Genomic DNA, 17,700 nt, shown 5'->3' on the forward strand with positions numbered 1-17,700 from the left:
AATCCTACAAATGCCAAATGTATTTAGCTTTGTTTATTTAATATTTTCCCCCAAGGTATTTCACAGTAGGACAGAGATGGGTCTTTTACTGAAAATGTTCTTTCACTGTGTTTTACTATATCCTCATTCTCTTAGTATGAAGTGAGGAAATCCACATTTACTACAGGGACCATATTTTCAGTAATCACTTTGAACTTTTCTAGATGAACAGTTCTAGTTATATACTCTGCTTTTACCACAATCATTAACACACTTCTGGTGTTTATTTTCTCAGTAAATATCTTTCTTTTTTTTTTCTTTCTTTTTTTTTTAACCATGTAACTCTTAATTTTTTAGCAACTACTTTATAACCTAGTTAGTGGTAATTTTAAAGAAAATAGTCAAGCTAGCAGATCTCCCTGCTTATGCCAGTGATGCTTTCCAAACATGTAACTTCTCTGACTCCTACAGCTCACATTATCCGTGGAATTGAAATCACTGCCAAGACTGTCAGAATCATTTATTGTAATTTTATAAAATGATTCTCACAACTTAATCTTTTAGCAAAACCTATTTCTTATAGTGAGTCATTGTGTAAAATGGGTCTTTGTTCTGCCCTTTCTTTTCATGACTGCAAACATCCTTTTTTTCCCCGCATCTCATGTTCTTTTTATTTGCTCAAAATCCTTATTGGAGGAAAAAGGGTCTCATCAGTGAAAGAAATATAATTTTATTCATTTCCCCACTTTATGTACTTCCATTTTTCTTTTAGAAACATTAATTTCTCATTTTTCAGGCCCTTACTTTATGTTCTTATACTCAGCGTAGTCCTCTTATGTGTTTTAAATCAATTTTAAACCTGCTTTATTTTATACTCAGTTCTTTCTCTCCCCATCAATCACTGCTTCAATTTATCTCTCAAAATACTCTACATCCCTTTATTACTCAGTTGCCTCACTGTAGTTCTTACTCCTGTAAAATATATCAAATGAAGAATTTTTTCACATAATAACTTGGCAGATCTGGTCAAGGTATTGTCATCACCACGTATCTTCTAAATAACAGCTATGATAGGAAACGCAGTGGACTAGGGATCAGAAAAACTGAATTTTTGTTCCTTTTCCAATGTAATCTTATGGCTTTATTTGTAATATGAAGAAAACATATCCTATCATACCTGTTTCACATGACCTGTTTTTAAAATGAAGAGATAATATGTTTGAAAATGCTTTGAAAATTATTTTCAATGCTCTCAATATAAATTTAAGATAGTGTTTTTATGGTAGTCAGCTATCAATTAGGTACCTTTAAATGAGGACCCCGTGACTCTGAATAGGAATTAGCTATAGTGGTAGGGGTTTGTGTGGCATTTCAGAGAGGGAAGATGCAGTAAGGAGATATGAAATAAGATGATTAATTTGGATTATTTGTAATTAGGTGTCTAGAGTATAGGATGTCAGTGGAGGAGTATCAGGAGATAGGGTTGGGGAAGTATTATGGATGTGCTTGAATGTTTAACTTAAAATTATGGAGGATCATTTAAAGATTTAAAATAGGGGAGTGACATAAAATTTGCATTTCCAGAAGTTTATTTTGGTATCTTTGTAGATGACAGATAGGCGTGGTAGGAGGGGTGTGTGGCTGGAGTTAGGGAGACTGTTGTATTTAATAAAAAGCAGAGCTAAGAACTTGAAATAACATAAATGTAGAAAGGAAAGGATAGATGCACAAGATGCTAGTGAGACGGAATCTGTGAAACTTATGTTCTGATTAAATGTGGGTGGTAGAAAGGCATTTACGCAAAGAGAAAAATTTGTCATCATTCTAGGGCTTCTAGCTTAGGTAGCTTCTCTGCCTTTCACTGAGATAGAGACTAGGATGAATTTAAAGAACAGAGTATAAATTTGATTTGGGGAATGTTAAATTTGAGGTATTTATGGTACAAATGCTTTGTTTTCAGTTGAGTAGAAGGAGAGAGGATTTGAGACTTGTCTGGGTGGTAGTAAATGAAGCTCTGGATTTGGATTAGATTGCCTGGGTGCAGCGCCAGATCTCTCGTTACACCCTGTTCTAAAAATTTACCCCTGGAGAAATACATAGTTCCTCAGAGACAAGGCTGCACATAGCCCTTCGAGTCATATTTCTGGCTCTTGCAGTCAATCCCAATCTGAGTCTTCTCTTTACTGACTGCCATAAGGATTCTTTGGACAGGTAATATAAAGATACCAGTTCTTTACTGTTCCCATAATACTAAGTAAAACTCAAATATTTTTTATTACTTTAAAAAATATCAATCTAACCAAATACATTTTTTAATCTAAGAGAATTAAAAATGACTTTCCTACTCTATTGACCATGTCAGCTGCTATAGTAATAACAGTCATTTTTGTTTTTCTAACTTGGAGTTGACTGTAAATTGGTTATCAAATGGCTTTAATTAATTTATCCTCATGAAGCCTGTATGCTAACATAACGTCATCAATTCAGCTTATTGTAGTAGATGACAATACCCTTCTTGGTATTTAAAAGCCATTTATTTTAATGTATTTATTTGGTAGCTTCTAGATGACAATACCCTTCTTGGTATTTAAAGCCATTTATTTTAATGTATTTATTTGGTAGCTTTGTTGGGAACTTTAGCCTTTCTCAAGCCATATCTTAATTCTTGAGTTCCTTTCCACTCTGCCTATCCCTCCCTTCTCCCAGGTTGTTGGCCTTAAGAAGTTCTGACTTCTCCCCATATGGCATTGTAGCCTAGCTTCTTGATTTGCCCTTCTTTCAAGTTTCTCTGACCCAGTTGGCCAGTTTTCTTTTTCTCTCTATCACTGGCAGTTTCATAACTAAGCTGCCTATTGCCATCAGGAAGTCAGGAAGAATGTGGACACAGGACTGCAGGGACAGAATGAGTGCTTGCAACACTGCAAGGGCTACTGTGATGGATATGACTCCTGCAGTAGCTCCTACAGATATTATTTTAGAGGAGCAATTGCCCATCATATATAGGTCCTTCAAAATTCAAGGACTGCCAGCCGCCTATAATTTGTAGGCATACTCAAACATTTTTATGACTTCACCTAAATGTGAATGGGGAGAAAAATATTGAATTGATTCCTGCACACATTTAAAAGGAGTGCAGTTAAAATGTCAGTCGTAGTCTGGCTAAAGGTAATGAAAAGCCTATTTTTTTTTTAGGCTTTCTTAGCACAGTGCATGATTTTTTTTTTTTTTTTTTTTTACAAATAGACCTGCAAACACTAACTACTTCTTAATGCTCTTTTAAAATCATTTCAAGGGTGCTCACAGATAATCTGAGAACATCTTTTAGTTTCACAGATAAATCATGCATTCGAGATACAGTATAATGCCAGTGCAGAAAGTATATATGAAATGAGGCTGAAACTTTGTAATTATTTATTGGATAATTATGTTTTAGTGATAAGCAATATTTGGTTATGTTTTTATGCCACAAGAAAGAAGGTAATTCCCACCTGTTTAATTTAAATTCTAAACCTGTATAGAAATTCACATGCTAGCAGGTAAATAGAATTCCTGTTAAATTTTTCTAAATTATAAATCAGATTTATATGAGAAACCAGATTATATTTATTCCTTTTTATTTCTGACAGAAGCATTAAAAAATGGTATTTCCAGTTTCCTGGTTCATCTTAGTATAGCTATTCTCCCAATTTCTTGGATTGCAGTCTGGAAAGTCTCATCAGAATACAAGAGTTTTGTAATGATGTTAAGCCATTCTTTCAGTTAAAATGAGACATGCATGGGTGATTTGCAGTTAACTGCTCGCCTCCACACACACAAATGCCTCAGCTTCACATCTAATCATGATTCATGCCTTATGCCATACTCTTGCTCTCATCCTAGCACCAACAGATGGTGGGACAAGACCCCTGGGGCAGTCTGCCCCAGTGTTCTATGGTTGTACATCTTCTGGTAGCAGTGGTCAGAAAAGGAAGGATTTTAATAATGGCAGATTGGGTTATGTTCTTTTTGGGTTCTTGCTTAAAAAACAAATTAATTAATAGAAATTTGCCATCAGATTTTCAGGTGTTACCTTAAAAACATTTTTTAGTCCATAAAACGAAATAAAATGAAAAAGCCACATTATTTTTTAGAAATGGGCTTGCTGAAAAGACAGCTGCTGTGCTTATGTCCCATCATGTGTACATTACATTTGTAATAATCTGAATTGTGAGAAATCAGTAAGTGAGAGCATACAAAAAGATAGGTTTCATCTATTGATGCTTATGTAAGTTTTCTATTCTAAAAAATTACACCCGTCATTGCCAGGTGACACATGTTGATTTGGTAGGTTAGTAGAATCTGAAGTTGCTGTTTATGGTCTGTGATTAGTATGATTGGTGACTTCAGGCAAGTTTAGTTCCTCTTTCTGGGCTTCTGTTTCTTCACTTAACACATAAGGTTGTTTTAAAGTATCTTCAAAAGAAACTTTTTATTTTAGTCCATATGAACTAATTGCAAATGACTTTTTTTTTAAGATAATAAAGCCGTGGAAGTATAATTTTTCATACCTTCAACCATTTGACAGCTCTAGCTTCTGATGTTGCTAAAAGTGTTTACGGTTCTTTAACCCAGAATCCTGGGTAGTCAAGCAGTGCACAGCACAATGGTTTTTAATTTTTTTTTTTCACCAGAACCTATGATTAGAAATAAATTTTACATACAGCAGGCATACCCATGTAGTTACATATGCATTTGCATACAGATAATTCAAACATAGTTTCACTAACAGTGTTTTATCTATGGGTACAATTTTTTTATTCTTTTGTTGTTGTTGCAGGTGTTGTTAATTCTACTTCTCTTTTCAAGAAATTGCTGCTCCTTGTTCACCAAATCCATATCAGAGTTCCTAATGGATTGAGACTCACAGTTTGAAAAACAGTGCACTAGTGAGCACTTACTATAAAGAAATACATTATTTGTCTTTTATAGACTTTCTCAAATTTTTCTATTAAAAATGACTTTCCTACTCTATTGACCACATCAGCTGCTATTTACTTAACAAGAAATCTTTAGAGTTCTCTCTCATTTATATGTATATCTAAAAGATATAAAGCATATAGAGGAGCTAGCTACTCAGAAACAATTTAAATAAAATGTTTTAATGAGCTGTATAACTGTCTTTAAACACATGCCATTCCTCTTTATTGTTCAGAATCAAATAGTAATTTTAAGTTTTATTTCCTTGAGCTTTTCTTTATTTGCATCATCATTCCAGATTTCCCTGTTATCTTTTATTTTAATAGGTCATGCTTTTAATAACAAATACATGAAGTGGCTTGGTTTCATTGAAGGTTTCTTTATTTGTATTTTAACAAAGAAAGAAAGGAAAGAAGCAAGGCTTTTTGAATTTCCGCATCACCAAATAGACTTTGAATACCATGGACTTATTTGCTGTTACTATTTCACTTTTTCATTGGTAATGGTTTGAAGAGTTGTATAAAAACATAGGAATCATATGGAGCTATATAATTTCCCCTGTCGCTCCATATAAAATGATATGAGATGAGTTTTTTGCTCATTTAATTGCCATTTATTTTTTTAAATTATGATAGCATATAGGAAATCATAGTTTATATATATATAAAAAAAATATATATATAAACTAATATACCGTTATAGAATTCAGAAGGGAAGTAGAAAAAACATTCTTTGAATAGACAAAGTTGGTACTAACACTGAAAAATAAGTATGTGTACAAATGGTATGTTCAGAAAGGATTCCTTTATAATCTGACTGTAGATAGACAAAAGATTGCATCAAAAAGTTTTTTTTGTGTGTGTGCAGATAAAAACACAAAAGCAGCTTGTGGAACTGAAGATAATTTTATATGAATACATACATTTGAATGTATACTGAAAAAATTTCTATTATGGATGGTGAAAATTCTTGATAATGTATTGAATATGAAGTTGTCAGCTTTAGTCTTGAAGATTTTCATTGAAGTTCTTTTTATGTATCTCTTTCAGATATGGAAACAAGTGAAAAAATCCAAGAAAGTGGAATACTTCAACTGTTTGCAGGTCTTTTGATTCCACAGTCTTCATGCACAGCCAAAGTAGCTAACATCATAGCAGAAGTAGCCAAAAATGGTGAGGTTTTCCTCAAGAACTTTTCTGCTGGGAACATCTTCAGTTTTACACCTTACTTGTCAGTATGTTTTATTAATTTATGTTTTAAGTTTGTAGATTAGACGTTTTTAAATTTGTTTTTCTCTTTTCTTTGACATTTTTCATGTAACTGTTTAAAATGACTATAGTTATAGTCATTCTATTCATACATTTCCCATTTGCTATTTCATTTCTTCAGAGAAGAATTAAAAGAAAGCACGATTAGTCATTTCTGCACCTGTATCATTTATTACTTTGCTTATAGAATTCTTGAGCTTGGCATTGAGTCACTCATATTTATTATCATAGGAGAGCATTCCTTTTTCAGTGTATCTATCAGTTTGTGTTTTACCCAGGTAAACCATTTATTTTCAGTCTGGCCTATCCTACTGACGTTGGCACTTGACGGCAGCAGAGCAGTTGGAATATATGTTCTGTTTTCTGCATTCACCTTCATGGGAAACAGTTTTTAAGTTTCTGTGTGAGAATACTCCGAGAAAACAATGACGACAGCAAATCTTAAATTATATAATAGCTAATCCACCACATGACATATAGTTTATATCTAATGAGTCTTTAGAAGAATTCTATTGTAGCAGAAATATTTGCACATGATTTTAATTTGGTCAGTTTGAGAATCTCTGACTTAAAGCAGTTTTTAAACATAAGCGAAGGTAATACTAAATGTAATACTTTTAGTGTGCATCAGTTTATTTGATATTATTTTTAGGCCTTTTATTTTAGTAAGCTGCATATATCATACTTTAACGAGAAGAAATTTTAAAATTCTAGCCTCATTTGTGTAATCACTATGGCAGGTGGCATTGTAAAATACTAGTATATGTTGTTTTAGGCCCAGTAAAACAACTTATTCATATGTGTGTTACCAAAAAGAAAATTGCCGTAAAATAATTTCATTTTGTTTAGAGGTTCTCAAAATGTCCTTCAGGTTTAAATGAGGTTTTCTGTATTGGTAAATCATTTATTTGGTTGTTAACTGAAAACTGGTTACCATTTGTATGTCACGACTAAGCTATTGTAATTATATCATTCACTGTGCTGTGCTTTGGATTCAAGCTGGTCATAAATATTCAGATGTCTTGGAGTGTTTAGTTTACTTCAAGCAGATTTGGACTGCTCTGAATAGATAGTGATTACCTTAGAACAACAAAGAACTCCTGAAGCAGATGAGGTTTGAAAATGGAACCTCCAGACATGGCTTGTTAACCTAAATCAACCACTGTCTGATCAACTTGATTTTTAAGACTAATTAGTTTATTTTTAATCTCATAAGAATAACATTATAGATTTATAGAAATCAATTTTTATCTTAAAAACCTTTTTTTTTCTTAAAAATGAGCACATACCCACTATAGCATAGATTCAGAAATTTTGTATAGTATATTGTTGTGAAATGGGTTGCCATTTTATGATCTTAATAGTAGCAATCCTCATAATACTTTGTCACAGTTTCATGATAACTTTGCTGCTAGAGGTAATTTCTAGTAATACTCTAGTAGGTGACAGTTATGTTCTAAAATATAACAGAATTTTTAGCATTTATGCTTTTAATCAGGCTTTTAAAGGGCATGTAACTAACCTCTACTGGTTAAAATAAATGGGATACATTTAAATGGTTATTTACTGCTTAATCACCACATTGTTTTTTTAAGTGACTGGCTGAGAAAGTGGATTAGAGTCTTTTTAAAACAAATACATATCTTCAGAAATGCAACAAGACCCAATAGGGCATATTAACGGGACTTGTATTTCTTCTTGTTAGAAACTTAACAGTGAAAAAAGATTGTATGAACCAGAGGGAAAAAAAGAGGTTGGAAATTGATTTGTTCATCTTCACTCTGCTATGCACTTTATATAACTACAAAGGAAAAATATTAGAATGTACTTCTTAGATTTGGATTAATCACATACCACAAAAAGCAGTATAAACACACAGCATAGTAAGAATTTTCATGGTCAAGTTTAATGGGGGAGCATAGCTGTGACCATAAATCACAATAAAAGCTTTTTAAATAAAGTATACTCCAATATAATAGTTTTAGACTGATTTTTAAATAAAGTATTTAAATAAAGTATTCCCTAATATAATAGTTTTTGACTGATTTGAGACAAGAAAAAGAAAGCTAGATGAAAAGTATCCTTAATTTCTTTTTTTCAGAATTATACTCTCGAGGTATCGAATAATAATAATAATGATTAGTTCCTAAAACTAGGTGCTGTTAAGTGTTTACATTGTGCCAGGCATTATGTGCATTATTTCAAATTCTCATAACAATCCTATATGAGGGAGGGTTATTTTTATATACATGAGAAAACAGAGAGGTTAAGCACTATCCTCATACAACAGTATGTGGTAAAGGTGGGATTCAAACACTTAAGTGATAATAGTTGGAATTTATGCTTTACCTTGTTTACTCTTTTTTCACTTCTTTTCAGTAAATGAGATGTTATGATAGCAGTGGACAGTGTGTCAGTGGTCTGAGTGCAGGGATAGCAACATATGACCTGAAAGATTAGGCAAATACCTAGTTGAAAATGCTTAAAAGCAAACAAAGTTGAGCCACTCTATATCTATTCCTCCAAACACTGGTTCCCTGCTTTGGACTAGCAGTGTCAGAATCACTTGGAACTTGTTAGATGTACATCCTTGGACCTTCTCACTCAGACCTACTGAGTCAGGAACTCTAGGAGTGGAGCCCAGCCATCTGTTTTAACAAGTCCTTCAGTTGGCTCTCATACCTGCCTATAAGGCTTGAGAAGGAAATCTCTGTCTAAGGTAATACGGAATCAGAAAGTTGGATCAACATTATGCTTTCGTCCCTCCCCCACCTATACTTATATCAGATTGCAAAAGTGTTTATCAGTCTTTTCCACAAGTGGAAAAGAATAACAAAAGAATAAAAGTATACACCTAGGATGGACTAGGGAGGGCACTACCAGAAACATGGAAGTCTCCTGTTTTGACTTATAAATTTATTTTTATTTTTCCCTCTACTCCATAGCAAGTATATGTTTATTTTAGTATGATACATATGTATGCTCTGGAAAAGTCATTGGGTAAAATCAATATGTGAAAAAAAAATGCTCTGTGTTGTTAGGTAGCTTAAAGTATACCTTCAATGTTGGAAGTTTAACCTCAGTGATTTTGTTAGAATTAGTTATAGTTATCAGTATTCTTTTCAAAAAGGCAGTACAAAGTATGAATGAAAAATGTCAAGTCACTCATTCTTTTATATGTATGCCTCATAGTTTTCCTTGTTCTTCTAAAGAAAAATAAAAAAACCCAAGAGTTAATTATAGGGAGGTTATTAGAGAAAATTCAACATTTTGAGTATACATTACTATTTAGTCTAATAAACATTAGACTCTAGCACTCAGTGTTTTTATTTGGCGTATAGAGTTTAAAAAGACTTCTAATGAAATAGATTTCATCCTTTCAGGTAGCTAAAAATGGGAAAAGTACTTATATATCAGGTTTTTAAAATATTTGATAAGTAAATACGTAAAAAGCAGGTTTTATAAATCTTGGCATAATTAAAAGAAAATATTTTTTGTGGTTTTCGTTATAGCTTGTACTTTGTGATCATGTTAAATGCATATGTAATTTAAGTAGGTTTGGGAAAGGAAAAGTAAGCAAGAAAGAAATTAATACTGGATTTAGAAAGAAATGGAAATATCCAAATCAGTCAACAAGCCATTATTGAATATTATGATTGAAGTCCACACACTATAGCATTATACAAAGACATGAATTCTATCTCGTATAGACAGACATATACGTATATAAATAATTAATGGTTTTGCCTTCTATTGCTTAATGGCCTCCACCAACTTTGATTTCTAATCACTGTCATTCTGTATGTATCTTTGTTTCAGGCTCCCTCTCACAGTCCTTTCCTCCACCTCCTAAGAACTTTTCAGTTCTCTGTCTGGAGTTTAAATTGTCAAGAGAGAAGATATGAGTTCTTTAAGTTCATCACCACTGCCCTGTTTAGTGGACCTTTCAAACTAGACCATTTGATAGGCTGGCTGTGAGTCAGAGTCCAGTCACCTGTGAGCAGGTAACAGGCTCATGTGGTATGGACTAGAGATGTATGTAGTGAGAACCCCTTTGAACAAAGACGACGGTCACAGTCATTCTGTGGCCTCGCCAGTATATTTTAGGTAGATAGGTAGGTAGATAGGTAGGTAGGTAGGTAGGAAGGTAGGTAGATAGATAGATAGATAGATAGATAGATAGATAGATAGATAGATAGATAGATAGTTGATAGGTAGGTAGGTAGATAGATAGATAGATGGATAGATAGATAGATAGATAGATAGATAGATAGATAGATAGATAGATAAAGACAGACAGATGTTTAGGTTTAGGAGGTGATCCCAATTTCCATACAGGGACTCATACTGATTTTGTTGGGCAATGAAAGCAAAAAGGTCACTGTCCCTCTTTCTGTCTCCTTAGTGTTTCCTTCACAAAAAAGAAAAGATGCTAATTATAAACTTATTTCTGATAAATATAACAAAACCAATTTTACTATAGGCTAATTCGATATAAACCAACAGAGTTAAGTTCCTACTACATCTCATCAACATTATAACAAAACAACATTGAATGAAACAATGTTGCTCGAAGACCTGCTATACTTTAATTATCAGGCTCATGGAAAGACCATTACAAATGCTTCCATCATCACATGCTGCTTCCTAAGCACATCCAGTTATTATAAGAAGATAGTGATAAATTAGGTATAATGAAAGTTAATTAAAATCCTTTTGGCTTATAGCAGAGAATATCAGGAAAGGAAAATATGACCCCTCTCAAGTTTTGTGTAATTATTTCATGAAGTATCTAATAAGTAGGGTTGTAATAGAATTTTTGAACAAAAACGTACTCTTCAAATAGTTAGCCACCTTAAGCATTCTCATAGTAGATATTTATTTTATTAAGGGATATGATTTATGTAAATTGTGAATCTTTAGATTTTTAATTAAATGTATCTCTTATTTTCAGAATTTATGCGAACTCCATGTGTGGATGCTGGATTGATTTCACCACTGGTGCAGCTGCTAAATAGCAAAGACCAGGAAGTGCTGCTTCAAACGGGCAGGGCTCTAGGAAACATATGTTACGATAGCCGTAAGTGTTGAAATATCAATAGTACTCTTAGAAACTTTTGTTAATTATCGTTTTCAGACTAATTCCACCTTTAGCGTTACCAGTTTTTTCTAGGCTAAGACATTAACATAGGCCATGGCTTAGCTCTGCTTTAACAGAACTGATAGAAATTTGGGCCATAGTATTCTGAACTAAGAAGTTACAGGAAATGAATTTTTTTCCTTTGCTATCGTAAATTATATTTTCAGAGGAAAGTAAGTCAATTTCTAAGAAATCGGGGCTTTTAATTTAAAAATATATATCTCTTTTCATTAGGTTTTATTAAAATACTATCTCTGAATGAGGACATAGCTTTTCAAAGTTTCTGAGTCTGTCCAAATACATTTTTAATTACTTGCAATTCAATAAAACTATTCATAAAAACCATTATCTTCTCAAAAGTTAGATTGGCCTACTGCATCTGCATTGACTCCATTCCTATTTGTCATAATGTCGTTGTCATCCTCACCACTTTCTAATATATACTGTCCTACCAGGCGGAGAAAAAGCAAGAACTCAGGTGTGGTTATATTGCAAAAATTGTACGTTTTCTACTTTCCCACATATTTGTAAACAAAATACAAAAAAATCTTGAGTATATTCAATTTAATTAGGCTTAATTAAAATCAAGATTTTTCCTAAATTTCTATTTTCTGAAACCAAACCACATATTTTAAATTTTACCTTTAGAGTCTCCTAGGAATTTAATTCTGTTTATATAACTAGGATAACTTATATTGCTTATTTTCCCCAATGAGTTTATAATTCACCTTTTGAATGAATTATGTTTTGTTAGAAAACACCTTTTATAATAGTGCTTCCAATGTGATTTGTGCATGTAAGCCAAATAGTAAAGAAAATCATAAACGTATTCATTTATATAAAAGAAAAAGATAGGAAAAAAAGATTGAAAATATACCTCTCAGTTTTAACTTTTCTGTAGGAGTAGTGGTAAGGCTACTCTCTTTTATTCTCCTTTCCTTCCTTTTTCTGGAACATTAAATATTATGTCGAAGGACATCGATGTCTTAATATGAATTTTAACTTACAGTGTTCAGTCCCATTACTACTTATAAGTTTACCTGTTTCTTCATTCCAGCTGTTTTTATCCTAGGGTAATAACTTTCATATTTAGGATTTTTATGAAACGCCATAGCTTATAATGTTAGCTTTCAAAAATGAAACATTTAATGTATATTTTATATACATATGGATTTCAATAATATATATTATAAAGATCTCTTTAGAGTAATAATCAAAGATTGATGACATGAACTTGAAGAGCATTGATCATTACTATTTTTATTCCTATCCTCCATCTGTGTTTACTATTAGAATTTAAGACTATCAAAAGTATTCTTTAATCCTTATTCAGTTTAGTTATCCTGGAATTACACATTGCTTGAACATAGGAAATGTTATCTGTTTTTTGTACTTTCATCCTGGAGTTTCACATAATGTTGATAAAACAGAAGAAACACCTATAATAATCTATTGTTTCACATTACTGTGGTTTTTATGGGCACAGAGTAACTTTATTTCCTGTATACCCTAAAGAACTTTGAAGTTAGGGTAATAAATGTCTAGTTAATATGATTATTATTTTGATGATGCTGTAGTCCATTATTATAGTGTTTATCATATCTGTTTGTTCTTAGGAGGTATACAGTATAAAATCTGTGGACATGCTTTAAGCTATGAAGTTAATTTTTTCATTTATTTATAAATATTTATAACCACTTCTGTCTTATTTAATTCAGTGGAAATTATAATTAAGTGTAAAAGTAAGCATAGTGAATACAGGCTATTTTTTATACATTTAAACCTGTTTGAAGAAAATGAAGTTAGTAGTCTTAAAAATGAATGAATATAAGAAGTGATTTATTACTGTAAATCATGTAATGAAATGTATTCATTGTGTCCTGCTGTTTTATGCATATAATTTCCATTAGACTGTATGCCTTCTTACCCTTTTATTTGACATTAAATCTCTGTGAACTTCTTAGAGATTTCTCCGGAATAATTGTAGGAAAAGTACAGCACCTATTTTTGAATTACAAGAATAATATAAAAGTCTATAAATGTGATGATATGTAGTTGATTTGTGAATTTACTTGAAATGCATCTCTCATATTTTACGACAATTGAGAATTGAAAGAACGCAGAAATTTTTCTTTTCAAAAAGTATCGAATGGCTTCTATTTTAATTAATTAACCTCCGTCCTGGAGAATGTAATGCTTCATTCTTAAAAGAATAATAGAAAACTATATGTGGCAGCCTTATAAATACCAGAAATATTTTTCTTACAAATAACATGTTTTAAAATTCACAGTTGTGTTCTATTAAACTTAACTGCCGGAATAAGCAGTTTACTTATATTTTATAAATGAATAACTTTTTAGTGTGGCTTTATTCAGAATGATACTAGGCTTACAATAGGTAGTAAAGTCAGTGTATACAGAAAGCACCATAAGGACTTCACTACTAGGGATAAAATTAAGAAATGTGTGCATATTTTACAGATTTGTATTGACACTTAAAAAGTAAAGTATTTCCTAGCATACTTCAGTTAAATCCATTGAAATCTTTTGGAAAAAAGTAGGTCAGATTTTAGTTTTGCCAGCTTTGATAGTGCCCATTTTAGAAACTCTTTCTAATGGAAGAGAACTCTCTTATATAAGCCAACATCAGGTAACAGACTGATGTGATGTAACTGCTAAGTGGGACGGAGCGAGGCTTTGTTGCTGATTAACTTCTTAAATCCCAGTCTCCCTCTTGCATATGGAGATGAAAAAAATCACTGAGTGGGAACATTTTTTATTTAAAATGCCTAGTCTTTTTTCTGTTCTTCCAGAGAGCCTTCAAGGCACTTCAGTTATAGATTTTTCTTTAGAGGTATCCAACAGACTTCTGATATAAGCAACATTTTAAAACTCTTTTGCTGTGTAACTTTACCAAAATAACTCTTTTTATTAGAAATTTGACATATTTTAGATCAAAGAAGAGAAAAAAATTATATTTCAGTTTGGCAAGAAATAAGCAAAGCTGTGAGGGGATATGCTAGAGAATATGATTTTAAATAAAGAGAAGTAATATTAAATTTCAGAAATGAATACCATATCCTTATATAGTATCTTTCTGGAATTCCTTTCTTTGAGTAATTAGTTTTATTTATATAGCTGTAAACATTTTAAATTGCTGATACATTTAAATTCCCACCCATTATTTATAATTCATAGAGATAAATCGATGATAGACTGAGCGTTTTTCTGTTTGCAGATGTTACTGCTTGAGGTTAGGAAATGACTGATATTGAATATACTGATTAAATGTTATATAGTAGAGGTTAGAAGAAAATGATTACATAAAATTAAACATGTGTGCCTTTTTATACACTAGAGAATGAATAATATACAATTGAGATTAATACTTGTTAAATTTAAATAAATATGCCCCTTTGTAGAAATAAAATTAATGCTCATTCCCATATAATTGTCTTGTTATTGGAAAGATGCATATTTAAGAAGCTTATATGATATACTATCTTATGTGCTATAAAGAAAATTGGATTCTTGCTCACTGATGAATAAATATTCAAAATGAGATAATAATCAGGCTTGCTAGTGTTTATAAAGTGAAATAAATATTGATACTTATTTCATTGACTTCAAGTGTAAATGGAAAGGATACCCAAATCCATGCGTGGACCTATTTGCATGTTAGTGATTCTAACTATGCTGCACTATTTTTATGTAATGGATGAAGAGGGAATTCATTGTTCTACTGCAAATGCTGAAAAAGAATTAGCAATAATTCTCTAATTTGTAATGTTAAATATGTATTAATATAATGCACACATGCTTTGAAATTGCTTAAGTAATAAAAGTACAGCAGTTATAGTCAACAGGGAACTATTTATTTCTGGCATTTAAAATAAATGTTTATTTCAGTGATATAAATTAGGTTAAGCATTTGATTAACTATATTTTTAAAAGGTTTGGCAGGTCTGTATATTTACTCTACCTTTTTTCAGTATACAGTTTTAGAATTATCAACCAATAAGTATAAAAATAAGATTCTTTAACTCTCATCAGTCAATCTGTTGTATTTTATGAATGGTTTATTATAAAAGTACATCATGTATATAAGAACAAGCTACATGAAACTGTTACTTTTAGAGACAGTAATTATGGTATTATCACATGAAAATAGTCAATTGTAAAGATGTTCTGCATACATTGTTGGAAGTAGATGTCATTTTGTAACGCTGTCATAAGCTCTAAAAAAAAGTTCATACCATTAACGAACTTTTAATATGGTGAAGAAAATAAAATGCATAAAAGAATACAACTTGTGGACAGTTACAGAGTATACACTAAATATGTGATTTTTGATCAGATTAAAAATACATGGATGATGGGAGTAGTAATGGGAGCCATCTTTTTAGAAATTAAGCAAATTGGTGCATTGCTTATTAAAGAAATATAGTTTGTTTTTAAATTAATATAGTGAAATTTTAATATGTCCTCTGGAAATATTACAGATTGATAGAATTTCCACTTGTACTATTTACTAAATTATCATTTAATCTTTCTGAATTTTAGTTTTCTTATTGGTAAAGTGAAATTGTAGTGTGGATTAAAATGGCTTATGATATAATTGTGTAATATAAATTATGAACTGCTATGCAAAGGGAAATATATAGCATTTGTATATGATCATTTGTCTTAGTTCAGACTGCTGTAACAAAATACAATAGATTAGGTAGTTCAAACCACCATTTATTTCTCACAGTTCTGAAGGCTGGGAAACCCAACCAAGATCAAGGCACCAGTAGATTACAGTGCTCCATGAGGGCACTCTTCCAAGTTGCCCATGGCCTTCTTTTCAGTGTATCCTCACAGGGCAGAGAGAGAAAAGAAAGAAGCAGCAAGCTTCTCTCCTGTCTCTTCTTATGGCTTATGATAAAGACACTAATCCCATTCATGAGGGTTCTACCTGCATGACCTAATTACCTCGCAGAACCATCACAGCATGAGTTAGGATATCAACATATGAATTTGGAAGGACACAAGCATTCAGTCCATAACATTATTTCTAAAAAGTATGCTGTGACATAATTTACTACATACACTAATATAAATAAGATATTTAAAATAATTATATTACGGCCAGAAGCCATATAAGAAGAGGCAAAGATAAATCTAGTAAGTAAGAATCAGGGATAATATAGTTATTGTAATGAGCACTAATTTAATTTGTGCTTCTGGGCAGCCAAGGTCAAAACAAAACAAAACAAATAAAAAAAACTTGATATGCTAGGTCATTTTTACTTTATGCTAAAGAGACATATTCTAGTTCTTAAATCAAACAAAAAATAATTGACAAATGCTAAAAGAAATTTATCATCAAGATATCATTAGCTCCTTAGATGATTCTGTACACATCTCTCTTAAAATATGCAGAAAATATACAAAGACTGACATTAGAGACAACATCTTCAATAATGGTTCTGTAAAAATTGCCCAAATAGATTCCATATGATTGTTTCTTGTACTAATCTTCAATAGAATCCAAGAAATAATCCTGAGTACTTTAGTGAAGGTATTTAGCGAAGGGTAATATAGCTCAAATGTGTTGTTTTTTGGAAGTTGAACTTGCTTCAAGCATACAACTTAAAAACTTGAGGTTTTGAATGTATTTCCTAGTCTATTTTAAATCAAAATACAGTTCTACTTTGCATTCATTATACCTGCTCAATTTTTGTATTATATAATATATTCAAGTTCTGTTTTCTGAGACTGAAAAAATGCTTATCTTTGATTTGCATGAAAGTGAATATTTTAGAATACCACTTATCAATGGTGATTACATTAATCTATACTGTGATAAAATTGCTTAGAACCATATATACACAGAGATATACACAAGTGCATAAAAACTGATGAAATATGAGTAAGGTCTGAGGATCGTATCAGTGTCAGTTTCCTGGTTTGGATATTGTAATAGAGTTATGTAAATGTTACTATTGGAGCAAGCTGGATGGAGGGTACATGGGATTTTTTTTTTTTTTTCAATTTCTCTATTTCGAAATAAAATTTTTTAAAGAACTGCATATCCAAGAAGCATACATTTCTTCTGTGGAGAAATGGCCTTGTTTCTTTCAGCCCTACTTAAAGGAGTGGAGGGGACAAACATAGATATTAAAAATATATGATTATATACATATAACATACATATAAAATTTTAAAAGTATAACCCACAACAGTAATTGTTTTCTGACTGGATTGGTGCAATTAAAGTGGGGGACCAAATTGCCTCTATATTTTTCTCCTTCTAAATTTGACTTTCAGAGGAAAAAAAAAATAACCCCAAAATAAAATTTAGGGAGAGGGAAT

General features: G+C 31.6%; 1 protein-coding gene across 6 annotated transcripts in view; it reads left to right on the top strand.

Annotated features, from left to right (window-relative positions):
- Window positions 1-17,700, top strand: part of RAP1GDS1 (Rap1 GTPase-GDP dissociation stimulator 1) — a 133,831-nt gene that overhangs the window by 52,966 nt on the left and 63,165 nt on the right. For 5 of the 6 annotated variants that reach the window (XM_015588462.2, XM_015588461.2, XM_015588463.2 and 2 more), the window contains exons 3-4: window positions 5,985-6,107; window positions 11,158-11,283. In XM_015588462.2, coding sequence (XP_015443948.1) covers window positions 5,985-6,107; window positions 11,158-11,283 — 249 coding nt within the window. Of the gene's footprint in view, window positions 1-5,984; window positions 6,166-11,157; window positions 11,284-17,700 lie in introns of those variants that run through there. The other variant, XM_006910750.3, reaches the window with a different exon arrangement.

The sequence above is a fragment of the Pteropus alecto genome, unplaced genomic scaffold (assembly GCF_000325575.1).
Source record: "Pteropus alecto unplaced genomic scaffold, ASM32557v1 scaffold63, whole genome shotgun sequence".
In the NCBI taxonomy this organism is placed as follows: domain Eukaryota; kingdom Metazoa; phylum Chordata; class Mammalia; order Chiroptera; family Pteropodidae; genus Pteropus; species Pteropus alecto.